Below are 17,400 nucleotides of genomic sequence, written 5' to 3'. Positions count from 1 at the left end.
AGGGGCACGGTCCAATTTGGATGTGCAATTAGTCGTCCCGACCCAATACAGGCCTATCCAGATTATTTCCCTGTCACCTCTGCGGTTTCTACCGGTCCTGGACTGGGTTGTTTAGGGCCCGCCTACAGGTACTCGTTACCATGGCTTATGCTCAGGTCTCCAGAAGCAGCCTGCGTACTATACACGCGACTGTTCACTTGGTCCCTCCTACCGGAAGCCACAGAACATACAATTTTAAACAACTTTCAAATTTACTTCTATTATCAAATTTTCTTCATTTTTGTTATCCTTTGTTGAAAATCAGGAAGGTAAGCACATTTCTGCAACACTATATGGCAGCAGTTTTGCAACAATGCTATTCATTAGCAGAAACACTAGATGGCAGCACTATTTCCTGTTATGTCTTGCTTCAAGTATGTGCACGCTACCTACCTACCTAGGTATCTCTTCAACAAAGAATATCATGAAAATAAAGCAAATTTGATAATAGAAGTAAATTGTAAACTTTTTTTTAAATTGTGTTCTCTAGCTAAATCTTTTTGGGGTTTAATGTCTCTTTAAGCTAAAATGTGCCTTTGTAAAATTATTAAAATTATTTAAAAGGACCTTGCAGTGCTGACAAGACCTCTAAAATAATCCCACCAGATTTACTGAATCACTTCTCTACCTTACCCCTCCCTCCAGAAACTGATTTCCTCATGGAAAAACATTGATTACCTTTGTTTTAAAGGGACACTCAAGTCAAAATAAACTGTTATGAATCAGATAGAGCAGCAGTTTTAAGACACTTTTCAAGTTACTTCCATTATCGCATTTTGCACAGTCTTTTTATAGTCACACTTTCTGGGGAACAAGATCCGACTGAGCATGTGCACAAGTTCACAGGGTATACATATACTAGTCTGTGATTGGCTGATGTCTGTCACATGATACAGGGGGCTAGAACATTGAAGTAAAAATAAATTTGTCAGAAAAAGAAAATCTACTGCTTATTTGAAATTCAGAGTAAGTTCTATTGCATTGTCTTATTATTAAGTATGGTACTTGTTAGTTATGCAACTCTACTGCATTGAGTGTTCCTTTAACTATTTCTCATTTGTAGTTGGTAAATATTTATATAGTGTTAAACAAAATCACTATGTAACTAATAAGCAAATAATATAATAATAAACAAACAAACAATATATATTAATGCTAACATTGTCAAAAGACTATAATGTGTGTAATATGAAAAAGGATATAGTCATTTTAATTGTTATATTCCGCTCCTGTGTTGTGCTGAAGACCTCAAAGACCTCCAAGAAAGTGAAATATCGCATAGTGAAGCTCCTTGTGGTATAGGTAATACCAGGGTGGGAGAGAACCTTACTCATGAGGGATAGAGCTATGACTGAGGTCTCAGGTAAGGCAGCATGTGGTTAAAGCAATACATTCTATGGCAAAAACCATGAACATCAACTTTTCATATAGTGTAACCCTTCCCCGCCCAGGCTTATTTGTCTACATCAGAACAGAGTTCCGATGTAAACAAATAAGTGAAAATCTAAATCATATGATCACAATGATGGGATTGGGTCGGGGGGAGTGCCTATAACGCTAGGCACGCCCTCCAGCTTGCAATCCTAGTTAGGAAGCGGTTATGGCTTTAGTATGGCTTCAGTACAGCTAAACGGCTAGGATGTTCCAGGTCGTCCTAACGGCGCTAAAGCCCAGCGCAGTTAGGACAGAATGGAACTTCCTAATTGTGGGAAGGGGTTAATAGACACTGGAGCAGTATGGCAATATTTGAGAATTTACTTACTAATAACGCAAGCTTCTGATATTTCTGTTTAAGTTCTGTCTGGCTGTCAGTTGGTTTCGCACCCAAAATACTATACCAGTCCTTTTGGTTCTCTACTTTAGCCGACATTAGTATGTTTTATTTAACATATTCTCACACCTAAATAAAAGAAAATAAAGAGAATATTTTATAAAATTCAGAAATAAATACACTTATAAATGCATCATGAGTTTTAATAAAACAAGTACATTTTACAGAGTATGTTCTGCAAGGCATTTATATTCATTATAATTAATATTTGCCCCAGCACTAACATTTTGGTTAACTAGCCTACTAAAAAACAGTTGAAAAGTTCTTTAAACGTCTAAGTCCTATCTGAATCATGAAACAAAACTGTTGGGTCTCAAGCCCCTTTACAACATTTACAAATAGTTATTTGACTTTCTATTGTTGTATAAAAAAAGCTGCTTTTATCCTTTTGAAACTGCCACCTACACTGAAAATATCAATACTGCAATAATAAGTACACAAAAGCGATGTAAACAAGATTTAGCACCAAGTCCCAGTGGTGGGTGGGTACTAAAAGGTTCATAATGGGTTTTGTGTATAAAGACAGTGATAAGATAGAGAGTGTTATAGAGAGTGATATGATGAGGAAGGCTGCTTTCCCTGCAAGCTATGCCCTTTTTAAAGGGTTGTGGTTTCAAAGAGTAAAAAACATATACACAGCTATTTCATATACAGAAATGAACACATAGGGACCATTTCCCATACACTTTATACTCTGCAGCTGGAAACAATTTTTACAGTACATTTCCCCTAAGTAATGCAATGTTAAGAACTTACAATTTGAGTTTGTGGTGTTACAAAGTCAGACTATGGGCTATATCCTATTGCAGAAGACATAAGTAGAAACATATATATTTATACATAACATAAACATATATATATTTTAAAGGGACAGGAAACCACATTTTTTTCTTTCATGATTTGGATAGAATTTTAAACAACTTTCCAATTTACTTCTCCTATCAATTGTGCTCCATTCGCTTGTTATCCTTTGCTGAAGGAACAACATTGCACTACTAGCAGCTAGCTGTACACATCTAATTAGCCAATCACAAGAGACAAATGTGTGCAGGCACCAATCAGGAGCTAGCTCCTACTAGTGTAGGATATGTGTGTATTATTTTTCAACAAGAGATACCAATAGAACAAAGCACATTTGAAAATAGAAGTGAATTTAAAAGTATCTTGAAATTACCTGCAGAACAAAATACATTTTAACTGATGTGATTTGATACTCGCTATTGGCTGTTACAATTGCTGTACTGTGATGCACATTGTACTGAATAACAATGTCTAACCTTCTCAAATGAAGCACCATATTCATGCTCTTTTGCATGATCCTACTTTTAAAGGGACATTAAAGTCAAAATTAAACTTTCATAATTTAGACTGAGCTAGACACTTTTATATTTACTTATTCTACTATTATATGTACTTTATTTTGTTTTGTATCCTTGTTGAAAAGCATATTTACATATGATTATCAGCAGCAAAACGCTACTGGGAGCTAACTCATTGTCTCTTGTATTTGGCTCACCCAGTGGTGCTTTATACTCTGAAGCTGACTTTAACTATGTGTTTAACCCATCTGCATGTGTTAAATATAGTTACATGCAAGCAACAATAATAACATGATCTTAACATATTAGAGCATATTCGTTTTGCATGTTATGTTCCTTTAAATAAAACAAAATACATATGAATAGGTATTTAGCAAAATAAAAGTTACCAGTATTATACTTAGACACATAGACCCAGAAACATAATGTCCAAATACAGAAAATAAGAATTTGAATGTTACAGAGAAACATAGCAGTCTATAAATAAATGAGGTGAGAGCACGGCCCCAGGGCCTTAAACTGGACAACCCTGTTGTAGACCATTCTATTCTCCTAATGCCATTGGCTATATGTAAATTAGCACACGGTAAGCCTCGGAGTCTACCGAACGATGCCAAGGAGCTCGCATTCTAATGATACAGTCTATCATGACAACCGTAGCTAGGTAACATTATAGTGGCCTAGTCTTTCGTGACAGCTTTTACGACACGTAGCCACGGAGCTTCGTTTGTAACCTCACGAACAAATCCGTGAAAATAACTCTATTATTAAACTAACTATCCCAAACAGTTATAACCCATCTAATTCTTACTCAATTAGGGGCACACTCCTCACTTGATTCAACCGGGAACTACAATTCCCATCACGCAGTGCGAGCGACTCACGCCATAATTCAAAATGTCCATACTTTATTGAAACTTCGATACAATTACAGTTGATGTAGTTGACTAGAGACGCTGTATCTATGGAAACCCTTATGCTTCCACGAGGGCACACCCTGAACTGGCTTTATCAAAGTAAGTGGAAAAAAACTTGTCAAATAAATCCGCGGCCCCCCGGGTGCAGTTTTTTTTTCTAATTGTCGCTGTTAATAGTTACGGCTTAATCTGGGTTGATATTGTAAATGTACTGCTGTTTTTAATACAAATAGTGTAGTAGGTTTGTGTATCGTTTTACTGTATGCACTTCCAAACTTGACAAGTATAATTGTAAATTCACTGTGTGTTGTGCGTTTTAATATGAATTAAATTTTTATTTTATTTATATATATATATCGCACAGATTAGCTACACATTTAAAATAGATTCTTGTATATGTAAAATTTGTTTTTATGTGCATAAAGAAGAAAACAAAAATATTTAACATGTTCTCCTTTATTGTAAATTAAAAAAAAAAATACAAACTTTTATTAGTTTCTGTATGAGGCAAACTAATACTGAGGACAAGATTTAGTTTCTAACCACTTTTAAGAGCTTGTATTCTGATAGGTGACAAACTGCTATAATCAAATGATAATAAAATACTAATGATGATTATTAGGTGATACTGTGAAGTCAGAAGAGAACAAAATACATTTTAACTGATGTGATTTGATACTTGCTATTGGCTGTTACAATTGCTGTACTGTGATGCACATTATACTGAATAACAATGTCTAACCTTCTCAAATGAAGCACCATATTCATGCTCCTACTTTTAAAGGGACATTAAAGTCAAAATTAAACTTTCATGATTCAAACTGATGTAGACACTTTTAAATTCACTTCTACTATTAAATGTACATTTTTGTTTTGTTTAGTGTCCTTGTTGAAAAGCATATTTACATATGATTATCAGCAGCAAAACGCTACTGGGAGCTAACTGTTGATTGGGGGTTACACACGTTTGTCTCTTGTATTTGGCTCACCCAGTTATCATTGCACGAGGGAACACTCGTGCAATACCGCCCCCTATCCTCATGCAACCAATTGTGCGAGAGTAAAGCTTGTCAGTCACACCAGTCAAATGAATCTGGGTGATTCTCATCCGCCATTTGGCGGATAGGGTTATGAACCGCTGCTTCATAAATATCAGTTGCAGGCTCAAATGAGCGATCCTGAAACCGATCAGGACATTCACTTGTAATAAATCTTTCCCTGTATGTAACTTTACTTTGAACAAAGAAAATCACAAAGACCAGAGGTGGCAGTGCTTTTTTATGGGTTATTTAAAATGATGGTAAACTTTCCGCTTTGTATAAACAGATCCAGCATGTTAGTGATATTTTAGATGGAGTTTCATTAATCAGTTGTAATGAAGATGCGCTGTAACTTACTTTTTAATATAGATCTGAAATTCAAATACCCCTCTCTCAGGCCACCCACTTCAAAACAAATTTTTTTTTTGCTTAGCTAACAGTTTGTACTCCAATCAGCACTTTAGCCATACAGCACTCACACAGTTTTTTTTGTTTGTAGGGAGAGAGCGGATTGAAGAACAGTTCAGGCCCTTAGCTTACCAAAAAAAAAACCCAATCTTTGAAGTGGGCAGTTGGAGCGCAGAATATTTGAATTTCACCGCTACATTAAAAGTAAGTTATAGCGCATCTTCATTACAACGGGACTCCATCTAAAATATAACAAACATTCTGTATCTGTTTATACAAAGGGGAACGTTTACCATCACTTTAATATCTCAATGCTTTTTTTAATTTAATTTATTTTTATAAGTTGTACTCTAGTGCAGCAGTGTTTGCAACAACGTATATTATTGTTACAAACTGCTTCAATATAATTTGATAATAGACGTAAATTGGAAAACTATTTAGAATCGAATGCTCTGTATGAACTGTGAAAGATTAATTTTGAGGGCATTTCATCCAGGTTTTGTGAGGTTGTGTGTCACAGGCATCAGAGATGAAATGCATTTCGGTGCCTCACAGCATTTATTCGAGATTACAGGAATGGATTGTGATTTGCATCATACAGGGGGATATTATTTTCATTATACGTCTGTCAAGGCCATTTGCCCTTTTGTTGTTAAAGGGATAGTCTAGTCAAAATTAAACTTTCATGATTCAGAAAGAGCATGCAATTTTAAGAAAGTTTCTAATTTACTCCTATTATAACATTGTCTTCGTTCTCTTGGTATCTTTATTTGAAAAAGCAAGAATGTAAGCTCAGGAGCCGGCCCATTTTGGTTCAGCACCTGGGTAGCGCTTGCTGATTGGTGGCTACATTTAGACATCCTGTTCTGCTCCCTTTTGCTTTTACAAAATGTAAAATCCAATTAGGGGATGTGCCTAGCATTGTAGGCAGTCCCTCATGATCTAATCCTGGCATTGAAGTCACGTGATTTTCTGTTTCCTTGAAATGGTCTTCAACACTTGCCCCTGTCCTGAAGGGGTTAAAATTGTGTACTCTATATGAATCATGAAAGTATATTTGTGTTTTAGTGTTCCTTTAAAAGGACGTGAAGGTCAAAACTTTAACTATTCAGGTAGAGCAATTAAAGGGCCATGATACCCAAATGTTTAAACACTTGAAAGTGATGCATAGCTGTAAAAAGCTGACTAGAAAATATCACCTGAACATCTCTATGTAAAAAGGAAGATATTTTACCTCAAAATGTCATAAGTATTCACACCCCATTGTAAAGGACTTTAAGCAGCACATTAGTATGTCTGTCCCAGGACCTGCAAGGGAGCGTGCCTCATGCACACTCATCTTATTTCCATATTCAGTTTAAGGAAGTTTAGTATGAAATCTGATGAGATCACAGTAAAAGAGTTCATGACCTCAGCACTGTTGATGCTGATTGGCTGCAGTTCATTTCTTCATTATTTTTTATTATTTTTTACCTGCAGCTGGACAGTAACTGAAGTATAACTTTTTTACACAGGAATTACTCTGCTGAGCTGAGGAAATTGTGTGGTAAAATATCTTCCTTTTTTACATATAGCGCTGCAGAACCTGTTGGCGCTCTACAAATACCTGATGATGATAATAATAATAATAATAGAGATGCTCAGGTGATATTTTACTTTCAGCTTTTTACAGTTATACTGCATCAGTTTCAAGTGATTTAGCATATGAGTATTATGTCCCTTTAAGGGACTTTTCAGTTTACTAATATTATACAATTTACTTTGTATTCTTGGTATCCTTTGTTGAAAAGCATACCTAGATTGGCTGCTCTGAGCCTACCTAGGTCTTCAACAAAAGATAACAACAGAACAATGCAAATTAGATAATAGAAGTAAATTGCAAAGTTAAAAAAAAAAATGCATGTTATACTTGAATAATTAACGTTTAAGTTTGACTTTACTGTCCCTTTAATAATTTCTTAAATGGAAATAATAATATTATTATATCAGCTGGAAGGGGGTGAGAGAAAGCGCAAACGGAGATCTAAGTGTAAATTAAACACCTAGTAAGCCCCATGTATTTTTTACCAACTACTCACAAGATAGTAGGTGAACATAAGCACATAGGTAAAGTTGTATCCTTGAGCAGCGTCCAATGAAGAGAAAAGCTTCTGAAGTTATAAGCTTTTTATTAATGTTTAAAACAAGCACTAGCTTTGTATATATTAGCAAGCCGACTACAGCAGGTGAAACCTATAAATTGAGAACACACCTTGCCTAGCGTATAGCAATGCAATTATAATACAATGTAAGCTAGTCAAGAATAAAATGCATAAAACATATAAACCCCTTAGCTATATTGTTGCTGCAACACACTGCTAGCTAACAAAGCTTCACAGGAGATCATGTCTAAAAACTGTTAAAACTCAGGGAAATATTCTACTGCACCCAAAAACTTTTTTACAGCTCAGCAGGTGTTAAGAGAATCATTGTTGCTATTATGAATGGACAAATTCTACCTAAGTAATATACATTGAATATATGAATTATTTCAACCTAAATGTAAATTGGAATTAAAGGGCCAGTAAACCTAAAAAATAATGTTATATAATTCTGCACATAGTGCAGAATTATATAACATTATATTAGTGGTATCGTTATAAAACTTAATATTGCCTTTGAATGTTTTATAAATATGACAGTTTCTCAGACCCGCTCTCTGTACTCTGCTGAGCGGGTCTGTTTTTATTCCACAGCGCATCGGGCCAGCTGTATAGTCACAGCCCGACCCGACTGCGCCATAACACTAAGTGCAGCTCGCTCCTGCTGTCAGACAGAGCAGGAGCGAACTGCACTTAGTGTTATGGCGCGGTCGGGCCGGGCTGTGACTATACAGCTGGCCCGATGGGCTGTGTAAAACAAACAGACCCGCTCAGAAGAGCGCAGAGAGCGGATCTGAAAAACTGTCATATTTGTAAAATATTCAAAGGCAATATTAAGTTTTATAACGATACCACTAATATAATGTTATATAATTCTGCACTATGGTTTTAAAAAAACTTTCTCTGTATACAACTTTACCTATGTGCTTATTTTCACCTACTACTATCTTGTGAGTAGTTTGTAAAAAATAAATGGGGCTTACCATGTGTTTAATCTACACTTAGATCTCTGTTTGAGCTTTCTCTCACCCCTTCCAGCTTTTTACTATTGGTTTGAACTGACCTTAAATAGGAGCAGCAGCTGCAGCAGAATATAATAGGAATATTTTCCACACTTGCTGAAAAACAAGGACATCTCTGGAGAAACCTTGGGGATTTCAGAAACCTGATGTATTCTATTTATCTACTAGAGACGGTACCACAACTAGGGTTGCCACCTCGGCCATGTTTTCCTGGACACTTATGAGTTACACATGCTGCAGGGTGTGCAGAGAGGAATATGAATAGTGCTGTGCAGTGTCACTATTTGTGTGCTGCCCAGAGTTGAAATTCATGTTCTTACCTGCACACCCTGCAGCATGTATAACTCATAAGTGTCCAGAAAACATGGCTGAGGTGGCAACCCTAACCACAAGAAGTGTTTTACAATACAGATTGACTTTTATTTATTATTTTTCATATTCATGTGGTAAATGAGGTAAATGTGAATTGTTATATTTTTTAACTTTTGATTTATTTCTTATCTCTAATATCATTGTATTTTTAGAGTATTATTATTTAATATTTTTATTGGGTACCTTTAGATTTATTTATTTAGAGAGTGCAGCGCTTCTTTTGTTTATTTTTTAAAATATTATTATATCAGTTCATATTTTCCTTTTTTTTTTTTTTCTAAGCCATTTCAAGCTACTGTTTGAAAAGTATATCCCAAGGTTGCTCTAGCTGTAAAATCTGGTGGTGCAAAAAGTTATTGTTTTCTGAACTATTGCTAATCCAAAAGGGGGCAAGCTTGGTGTTTTAAAAAGAAGAAACTGTAAACATCTTGTAAATACAATACATTTCTGTTGATTTGCTATAGAATAACATATTAACCAACTCTATTATAGTTTTGAAATAATTGAACATCTTATTTGCTGCAATTGTTTTTTTTTCTTATAATTATCTTTTTATTAGATCACCTTGTCTTACATACATTTAGCATTGACAGAGCAACATAGGTTAACACAAATCAGTAACTTGGTGGTAGAACTTATATTTTTCAATTACAACTTGTGAGTCTAATTTCAGAAAGTCAGATTATGTTCTGCATTGTCCTCAGGTTTAGAGTATGTGGAAATGGTGTTTATCAGCTTATCTTTCTGGTAGTTTCCTTTTGAGTCTATAAAATCCAAGTTCTCATTTAATAGCAAAAGCCAGTTTTTAAGTCCTTCTCTTTTAGGTAGCTCTAGCGATTGTCTTTGCTTAGTGAGTTAGCAAGGTATCTCTTATATATTTTACATTTTTTGAATAAAGTAAATTAAACAAACAAATAAAAATATTAACATCTATGCTATAATTGCGTATGTAATGTCCGTGGCCATCGGCAGTTGCGCACGCATCCTCAAAGGAATGTTGGCTGCGCGCGCAGCAAAAAGAATTCACCTTGATGCAGCAAAGGTGGATTCTTTCACCAAAACACAAGGAGTAACGGTGTCTACAGAGAGGCACTTTACTCCTATAGGAGGCGCTATAACCTATAAAACATACAGTAATAATAAAAGTATATAAATATAGAAAGCAAATATATAAAAAATAATTGTGCAATAATAACCAATCTTTCGAAGTGGAAGTAAAGTCCAACAGTATCTTCAAATGTCCATGAACTTGATAGGCAGCTCTCTGACTTCACCCGAAAGGATGATAAACTTCTGTGATAAAAAGACAAAGACAAAAACAGAGGCGCCACATGTGTAGATCAATAAGAACCCAAATAATCCGAATATGGACAAACACAGGGTACTCACAAAAGAAATGGCACTCTGTTGTGTCAATAGATGCAGGCTGGTATTCTGCAGCAAACCAGCTGGCTAGTACAGTAGAGTCCTCACCAAATCCCAATAGCGCTGGAGTCCAATAGCACTGGATCACTGGAACATCTATTCCAATGGCACTGGTTCGTTATGGCTTTATAGGTCTTGACTGCAGTAGATCCGGCCCTCTTTTGTTCCTGGTTCCAGACTTCAAGGGAGCTTTCCTGTGTGTTCGTGATCCAGTGATCCAGCTCTCTAGGAGAAAGTCTGTGCCACCTAAGCGGTATTGTGAGGTAGTGCAGGAGGTGCCGGGCATGCGGGGATCTGGCTCACTATCCTCAGATAACGAAGACCACTGATTCCAAATCAGAAAGCCTTTCTGATTTGGAATCAGGGGTCTTCGTTATCTGAGGACAGTGAGCCAGATCCCCGCATGCCCGGCACCTCCTGCACTACCTCACAATACCGCTTAGGTGGCACAGACTTTCTCCTAGAGAACTGGATCACGAACACACAGGAAAGCTCCCTTGAAGTCTGGAACCAGGAACAAAAGAGGGCCAGATCTACTGCAGTCAAGACCTATAAAGCCATAGCGAACCAGTGCCATTGGGATTGATGTTCCATTGATCCAGTGCTATTGGACTCCAGCGCTATTGGGATTTGGTGAGGACTCCGCTGTACTAGCCAGCTGGTTTGCTGCAGAATACCAGCCTGCATCTATTGACACAACAGAGTGCCATTTCTTTTGTGAGTACCCTGTGTTTGTCCATATTCAGATTATTTGGGTTCTTATTGATCTACACATGTAGCGCCTCTGTTTTTGTCTTTGTCTTTTTATCACAGGATTATTTCACCACCCTGCCATTTTCGGAATCCACCGGGATGCAGGGAAGGCAAACAGAGCACTGCCAGAAAAAAAAAAACCTGCCCGTAATAAGTATTAAAAAAAAAAAAAAAAAAAAACTAACCGCCCAAACAAAGTATTAAAAAATAAATAAATAAATAACCGCCCGCACAAAGTATTAAGGAAAAAAACAACAACTACCTAATAAAATTATTAACCCCTAAATCCGCAAACCCCAACATCGCAACCTACCTAATACATCTATTAACCCCTAAATCGCCAATCTCCAAGAACGCATTAAACCTAATTTACCTATTAACTCCTACACCGCCAACCCCCACAACGCAAAAACTAATTTAATTACTAAGCCCCCTAACCTAACACCCCCTAAATTAACCCCTTAATTATAATAAAAATAAACTACATTACTATAAAAAATACAAAAATATTACATTACCTTATACTAACATTACAGAAAATAAAAAAGGCTAACATTACAAAAAATAATAAACATATTATCCAAAATAAAAAAATTAAACCTAATCCCTATGAAACCCCCCCAAATAAAAACACCCCCTAATCTAATGCCAAACTATTAATAGCCCTTAAAAGGGCTTTTTGTAGGGCATTGCCCTATGTTAAACAGCTCTTTTACATTAAAAATAAACAAAGTCCACCCTAACAGTAAAATCCCCCAGCCCACCAAACCCCCCAAAATAAAAAAACTAACAATAAAAAGACCTAAACTATCCATTGCCCTGAAAGGGGCATTTGTATGGGCATTGCTCTTTTTCTTTTTTTTAGCTCTTTTTCACTGCCCTTAAAAGGGCATTTAGCTCTTTTAAGAAAGCCCAAAAAAACCCTAAGTTAAAAATAATAATAATATAAAAAAAAGAAACAAAAAAAACCTAACACTAAAGCCCCAAATAGGTATTCACGGTTTCAGAAGTCTGGCGGAGAAGGTCTTCCAGACGGGTCCATCATCTTCATCCACAGCGAAGGTGGCGCAGAGCGGAGGTCCGGATCGGTCTTCCCAGATGTGGCACTCCTCGGCGGCGGCGTGGAGGTTCCTCTTCATTCGATCATCTGCCACACACTGAAGAAAGAATTCAAGGTACCCCATATTTATTGGGGTACCTTGAATTCCTATTGGATGAAATTTTCAAAATCAGCCAATAGGATGAGAGCTACTGAAATCTTATTGGCTGATTTGAACAGCCAATAGGATTTCAGTAGCTCTCATTCTATTGGCTGTTTTGAAAAATTCAGCAGCCAATAAAATGAGAGCTACTGAAATCTTATTGGCTGATTTGAACAGCCAATAGGATTTTAGTAGCTCTAATCCTATTGGCTGTTTTGAAAAAATCAGCCAATAGGAATTCAAGGTACCCCAAATTGATTGCAGTACCTTGCATTCTTTCTTCAGTATACCACGGACGATCAGATGAAGAGGAGCCTCCATGTCGCCGAGGACTGCCACCGAGGATCACCACATATGGGAAGACCGCTCTGGGACCTCCTCTCCATGCCGCCTTTGCTGTGGATGAAGATGATGGACCCGCCGGGAAGAAGACCTTCTCACCCTGACTTCTGAAACCATGAGTACTTATTTGGGGCTTTAGTATTTTTATTTTATTTTTTTTAAACTTAGTTTTATTTGGGCGTTCTTTCTTAAAAGAGCTAAATGCCCTTTTAAGGGAAATGCCCATACAAATGCCCTTTTCAGGGCAATGGGTAGTTTAGGCTCTTTTAGTGTTAGTTTTTTTTTTATTTTGGGGGTTTTACTGTTAGGGGGGACTTTGTTTATTTTTAATGTAAAAGAGCTGTTTAACTTAGGGCAATGCCCTACCAAAAGCCCTTTTAAGGGCTATTGGTAGTTTAGCATTAGATTAGGGGGTGTTTTTATTTTGGGGGGATCTTTTATTTTCATAGGGATTAGGTTTAATTTTTTTATTTTGGATAATGTGTTTATTTTTTTCTGTAGTTCTATTTTTTATTTTTTGTATTTACAACATATAGACTGCCCTCTGGACAGGCTTACCAACTAGTTTACATAATAAATTCGGTTACCTCATAAGATTTAATACTACTGTTTTTTTGTCAGGTGATTTCACAGTAATACATACTCTCTTTAAGTCCATTTCACTCCGATCCTCTGGGTAGGCCCCCTGGTCTTGGTATTTTTCTTGACTGAGCTCTGAGTCATCCCTGGGTCTGTCTTAAGGTGATTCCTCTCTAAGTTGTGCATTTAGGATATATTCTGTGTTTCTAAGGAGGGCTATAATAGGCTCCAATTTCTTAATGAAATTAGTTGTTCTTGAATTAATGTCCCCTAAGGAGTCTGCTTGTTCGCAGAATACTTGACGGGTAAGTTCATGTTTTAGTATAGTGAGTGTTGGGGGTCTCTTTTCCAGCCAATGATGAAAAATGAGTTTCCTTGCCATTAGGATGTCATTTCCTATCAATCTCTTATGTATAGCTGCGGGGTCTATGATATCTAAGAGTATTACCTTTTTCTAGGGTGAGAGCTATCTTAGTTTTACATAGAGGGGCCTAGTTATCAACGCGGCCTTCGCCGGTTCAATACGCCTGCCTAAGCTCGCCTACCATCGCCGCCGCGGACCTGAAAAATTTCGCCTAAGTTATCAATAAAGCTGTCAAAAAGCTGCGCACCAAGTACGGGGCGATGAGCAGCGGACTGTGAGAGTTATCACTCATCCGATCTCGCTGCTCTTCGGCTTTTTCCCAGCTTTATTGCTAGTCTGTCACTAAGCACCCACACTAACTACACTGTTCTACCCCCTATACCGGCGCCCCCGGAGCCCCCTGCAACTAAATAACGTTATTAACCCCTAAACCGCCGCTCCTAGACCCCGCCCCAAATATAATAAATGTATTAACCCCTAAACCGCCGCTCCCGGACCCAGCCGCCACCTACATTATACCTAGCAACCCCTCTCCTGCCCCCCTATACCGCCGCCACCTATAATAAATTTATTAACCCCTAAACCGCCGCTCCTAGACCCCGCCGCAACTCTTATAAATGTATTAACCCCTAAACCGCCGCTCCCGGACACCACCGCCACCTACATTATACCTAGTAACCCCTATCCTGCCCCCCCTATACCGCCGCCCTCTATAATAAATTTATTAACCCCTATCCTGCCGATCCCGGGCCTCGCCGCAACTAAATAAATAGTTTAACCCCTAAACCGCCGCTCCCGGACCCCGCCGCAACCTATATTAAACTTATTAACCCCTAATCTGCCCCCCCTACACCGTCACCACCTATAATAAATTTATTAACCCCTATCCTGCCCCCCCTACACCGCCGCCACTGTAATAAAATTATTAACCCCTAAACCTAAGTCTAACACTAACCCTAAAACCCCCCTAACTTAAATATTAATTAAATAAATCTAAATAATATTTCTCTTATTAAATAAATTAATCCTATTTAAAACTAAATACTTACCTTTAAAATAAACCCTAATATAGCTACAATATAAATAATAATTATATTGTAGCTATTTTAGGATTTATATTTATTTTACAGGCAAATTTAATTTATTTTAACTAGGTACAATAGCTATTAAATAGTTATTAACTATTTAATAGCTACCTAGCTAAAATAAAGAGAAATTTACCTGTAAAATAAAAACTAACCTAAGTTATAATTACACCTAAGACTACACTATACTTTAATAAATTATTCCTATTTAAAACTAAATACTTACCTGTAAAATAAACCCTAAGATAGCTGCAATTTAATTAATAATTACATTGTAGCTATTTTAGGATTTATATTTATTTTACAGGTAACTTGGTATTTATTTTAGCTAGTTAGAATAGTAATTAAAAAGTTATTAACTATTTAATAACTACCTAGCTAAAAGAAATACAAAATTACCTGTAAAATAAATCCTAACCTAAGTTACAATTAAACCTAACACTACACTATCATTACATTAATTAAATAAATTAGCTACAAATAACTACAATTAAATAAACTAACTAAAGTACAAAAAATTTAAAAAATAAGTTACAAACATTTAAAACATATTACAACAATTTTAAGCTACTTACACCTAATCTAAGCCCCCTAATAAAATAACAAAGCCCCCCAAAATAAAAAAATGCCCTACCCAATTCTAAATTAAAAAAGTTCAAAGCTCTTTTACCTTACCAGCCCTTAAAAGGGCCTTTTGCGGGGCATGCCCCAAAGAATTCAGCTCTTTTGCCTGTAAAAGAAAAATACAACCCCCCAACATTAAAACCCACCACCCACATACCCCTAATCTAACCCAAACCCCCCTTAAATAAACCTAACACTACCCCCATGAAGATCATCCTACCTTTAGTCGTCTTCAGCCAGCCGACCCACCGATGGAACCGAAGAGGAGATCCGGAGCAGCGGAAGAAGTCATCATCCAAGGGGCGCTGAAGAAATCTTCCATCCGATGAAGTCATCATCCAGCCGGCGCTGAAGAATTCTTCCATCCGGACGATGTCATCTTCCAAGCGGCGTCTTCAATCTTCATCCATCCGGAGCGGAGCCATCTTCAGACGAGCCGACGCAGAGCCATCCTCTTCTTCCCGGCGACTACCGACGAATGGATATTCCTTTAAGGGACGTCATCCAAGATGGCGTCCCTTCAATTCCGATTGGCTGATAGGATTCTATCAGCCAATCGGAATTAAGGTAGGAAAAATCTGATTGGCTGATTGAATCAGCCAATCAGATTCAAGTTCAATCCGATTGGCTGATCCAGTCGGATTGAGCTTGCATTCTATTGGCTGTTCCGATCAGCCAATAGAATGCAAGCTCAATCTGATTGGCTGATTGGATCAGCCAATCGGATTGAACTTGAATCTGATTGGCTGATTCAATCGGCCAATCAGATTTTTCCTACCTTAATTCCGATTGGCTGATAGAATCCTATCAGCCAATCGGAATTGAAGGGACGCCATCTTGGATGACGTCCCTTAAAGGAATATCCATTCGTCGGTAGTCGTCGGGAAGAAGAGGATGGCTCCGCGTCGGGCTCATCTGAAGATGGCTCCGCTCCGCTCTGGATGGAGTAAGATTGAAGACGCTGCTTGGAAGATGACATCGCCCGGATGGAAGAATTCTTCAGCGCCGCCTGGATGATGACTTCATCGGATGGAAGATTTCTTCAGCGCCCCTTGGATGATGACTTCTGCCGCTCCGGATCTCCTCTTCAGTTCCATCGATGGTCAGCTGGCTGAAGACGACTCAAGGTAGGATGATCTTCAGGGGGGTAGAGTTAGGTTTTTTTAAGGGGGGTTTGGGTTAGATTAGGGGTATGTGGGTGGTGGGTTTTAATGTTGGGGGGGTTGTATTTTTCTTTTACAGGCAAAAGAGCTGAATTCTTTGGGGTATGCCCCGCAAATGGCCCTTTTAAGGACTGGTAAGGTAAAAGCTTTGAACTTTTTAATTTAGAATAGGATAGGGAATTTTTTTATTTTGGGGGGCTTTGTTATTTTATTAGGGGGCTTAGATTAGGTGTAAGTATCTTAAAATTGTTGTAATATTTTTTAATTGTTTGTAACTTATTTTTTTATTTTTTGTACTTTAGTTAGTTTATTTAATTGTATTTAATTGTAGTTATTTGTTGGTAATTTATTTAATTAATTTAATGATAATGTAGTGTTAGGTTTAATTGTAACTTAGGTTAGGATTTATTTTACAGGTAATTTTGTATTTCTTTTAGCTAGGTAGTTATTAAATAGTTAATAACGATTTAATAATTATTCTAACTAGCTAAAATAAATACCAAGTTACCTGTAAAATAAATATAAATCCTAAAATAGCTACAATGTAATTATTAATTACATTGTAGCTATCTTAGGGTTTATTTTACAGATAAGTATTTAGTTTTAAATAGAAATAATTTATTAAAGTATAGTGTAGTGTTAGGTGTAATTGTAACTTAGGTTAGTTTTTATTTTACAGGTAAATTTCTCTTTATTTTAGCTAGGTAGCTATTAAATAGTTAATAACTATTTAATAGCTATTGTACCTAGTTAAAATAAATTGTAAGTTGCCTG

General features: G+C 36.9%; 1 protein-coding gene across 1 annotated transcript in view; it reads right to left on the bottom strand.

The window, feature by feature from the left end:
- DNAJC24 (DnaJ heat shock protein family (Hsp40) member C24) overlaps positions 1–4,085 on the bottom strand; it is a 158,467-nt gene extending 154,382 nt beyond the window's left edge. Inside the window, exons 1-2 of the mRNA XM_053720400.1 lie at positions 4,001–4,085; positions 1,802–1,939 (exon numbers count right to left, since the gene is read on the bottom strand). Of these exons, the coding sequence (XP_053576375.1) occupies positions 1,802–1,909 (108 nt within the window). The 5' untranslated portion in view covers positions 1,910–1,939; positions 4,001–4,085. The remainder of the gene's footprint in view (positions 1–1,801; positions 1,940–4,000) is intronic.
- Between the last annotated feature and the right edge of the window lie 13,315 nt (positions 4,086–17,400).

This window comes from Bombina bombina, chromosome 7 (genome assembly GCF_027579735.1).
Source record: "Bombina bombina isolate aBomBom1 chromosome 7, aBomBom1.pri, whole genome shotgun sequence".
Lineage (NCBI taxonomy): Eukaryota > Metazoa > Chordata > Amphibia > Anura > Bombinatoridae > Bombina > Bombina bombina.
The sequence above is the reverse complement of the archived record's forward strand: the minus strand, read 5'-3'. Positions and strand labels throughout refer to the sequence as shown.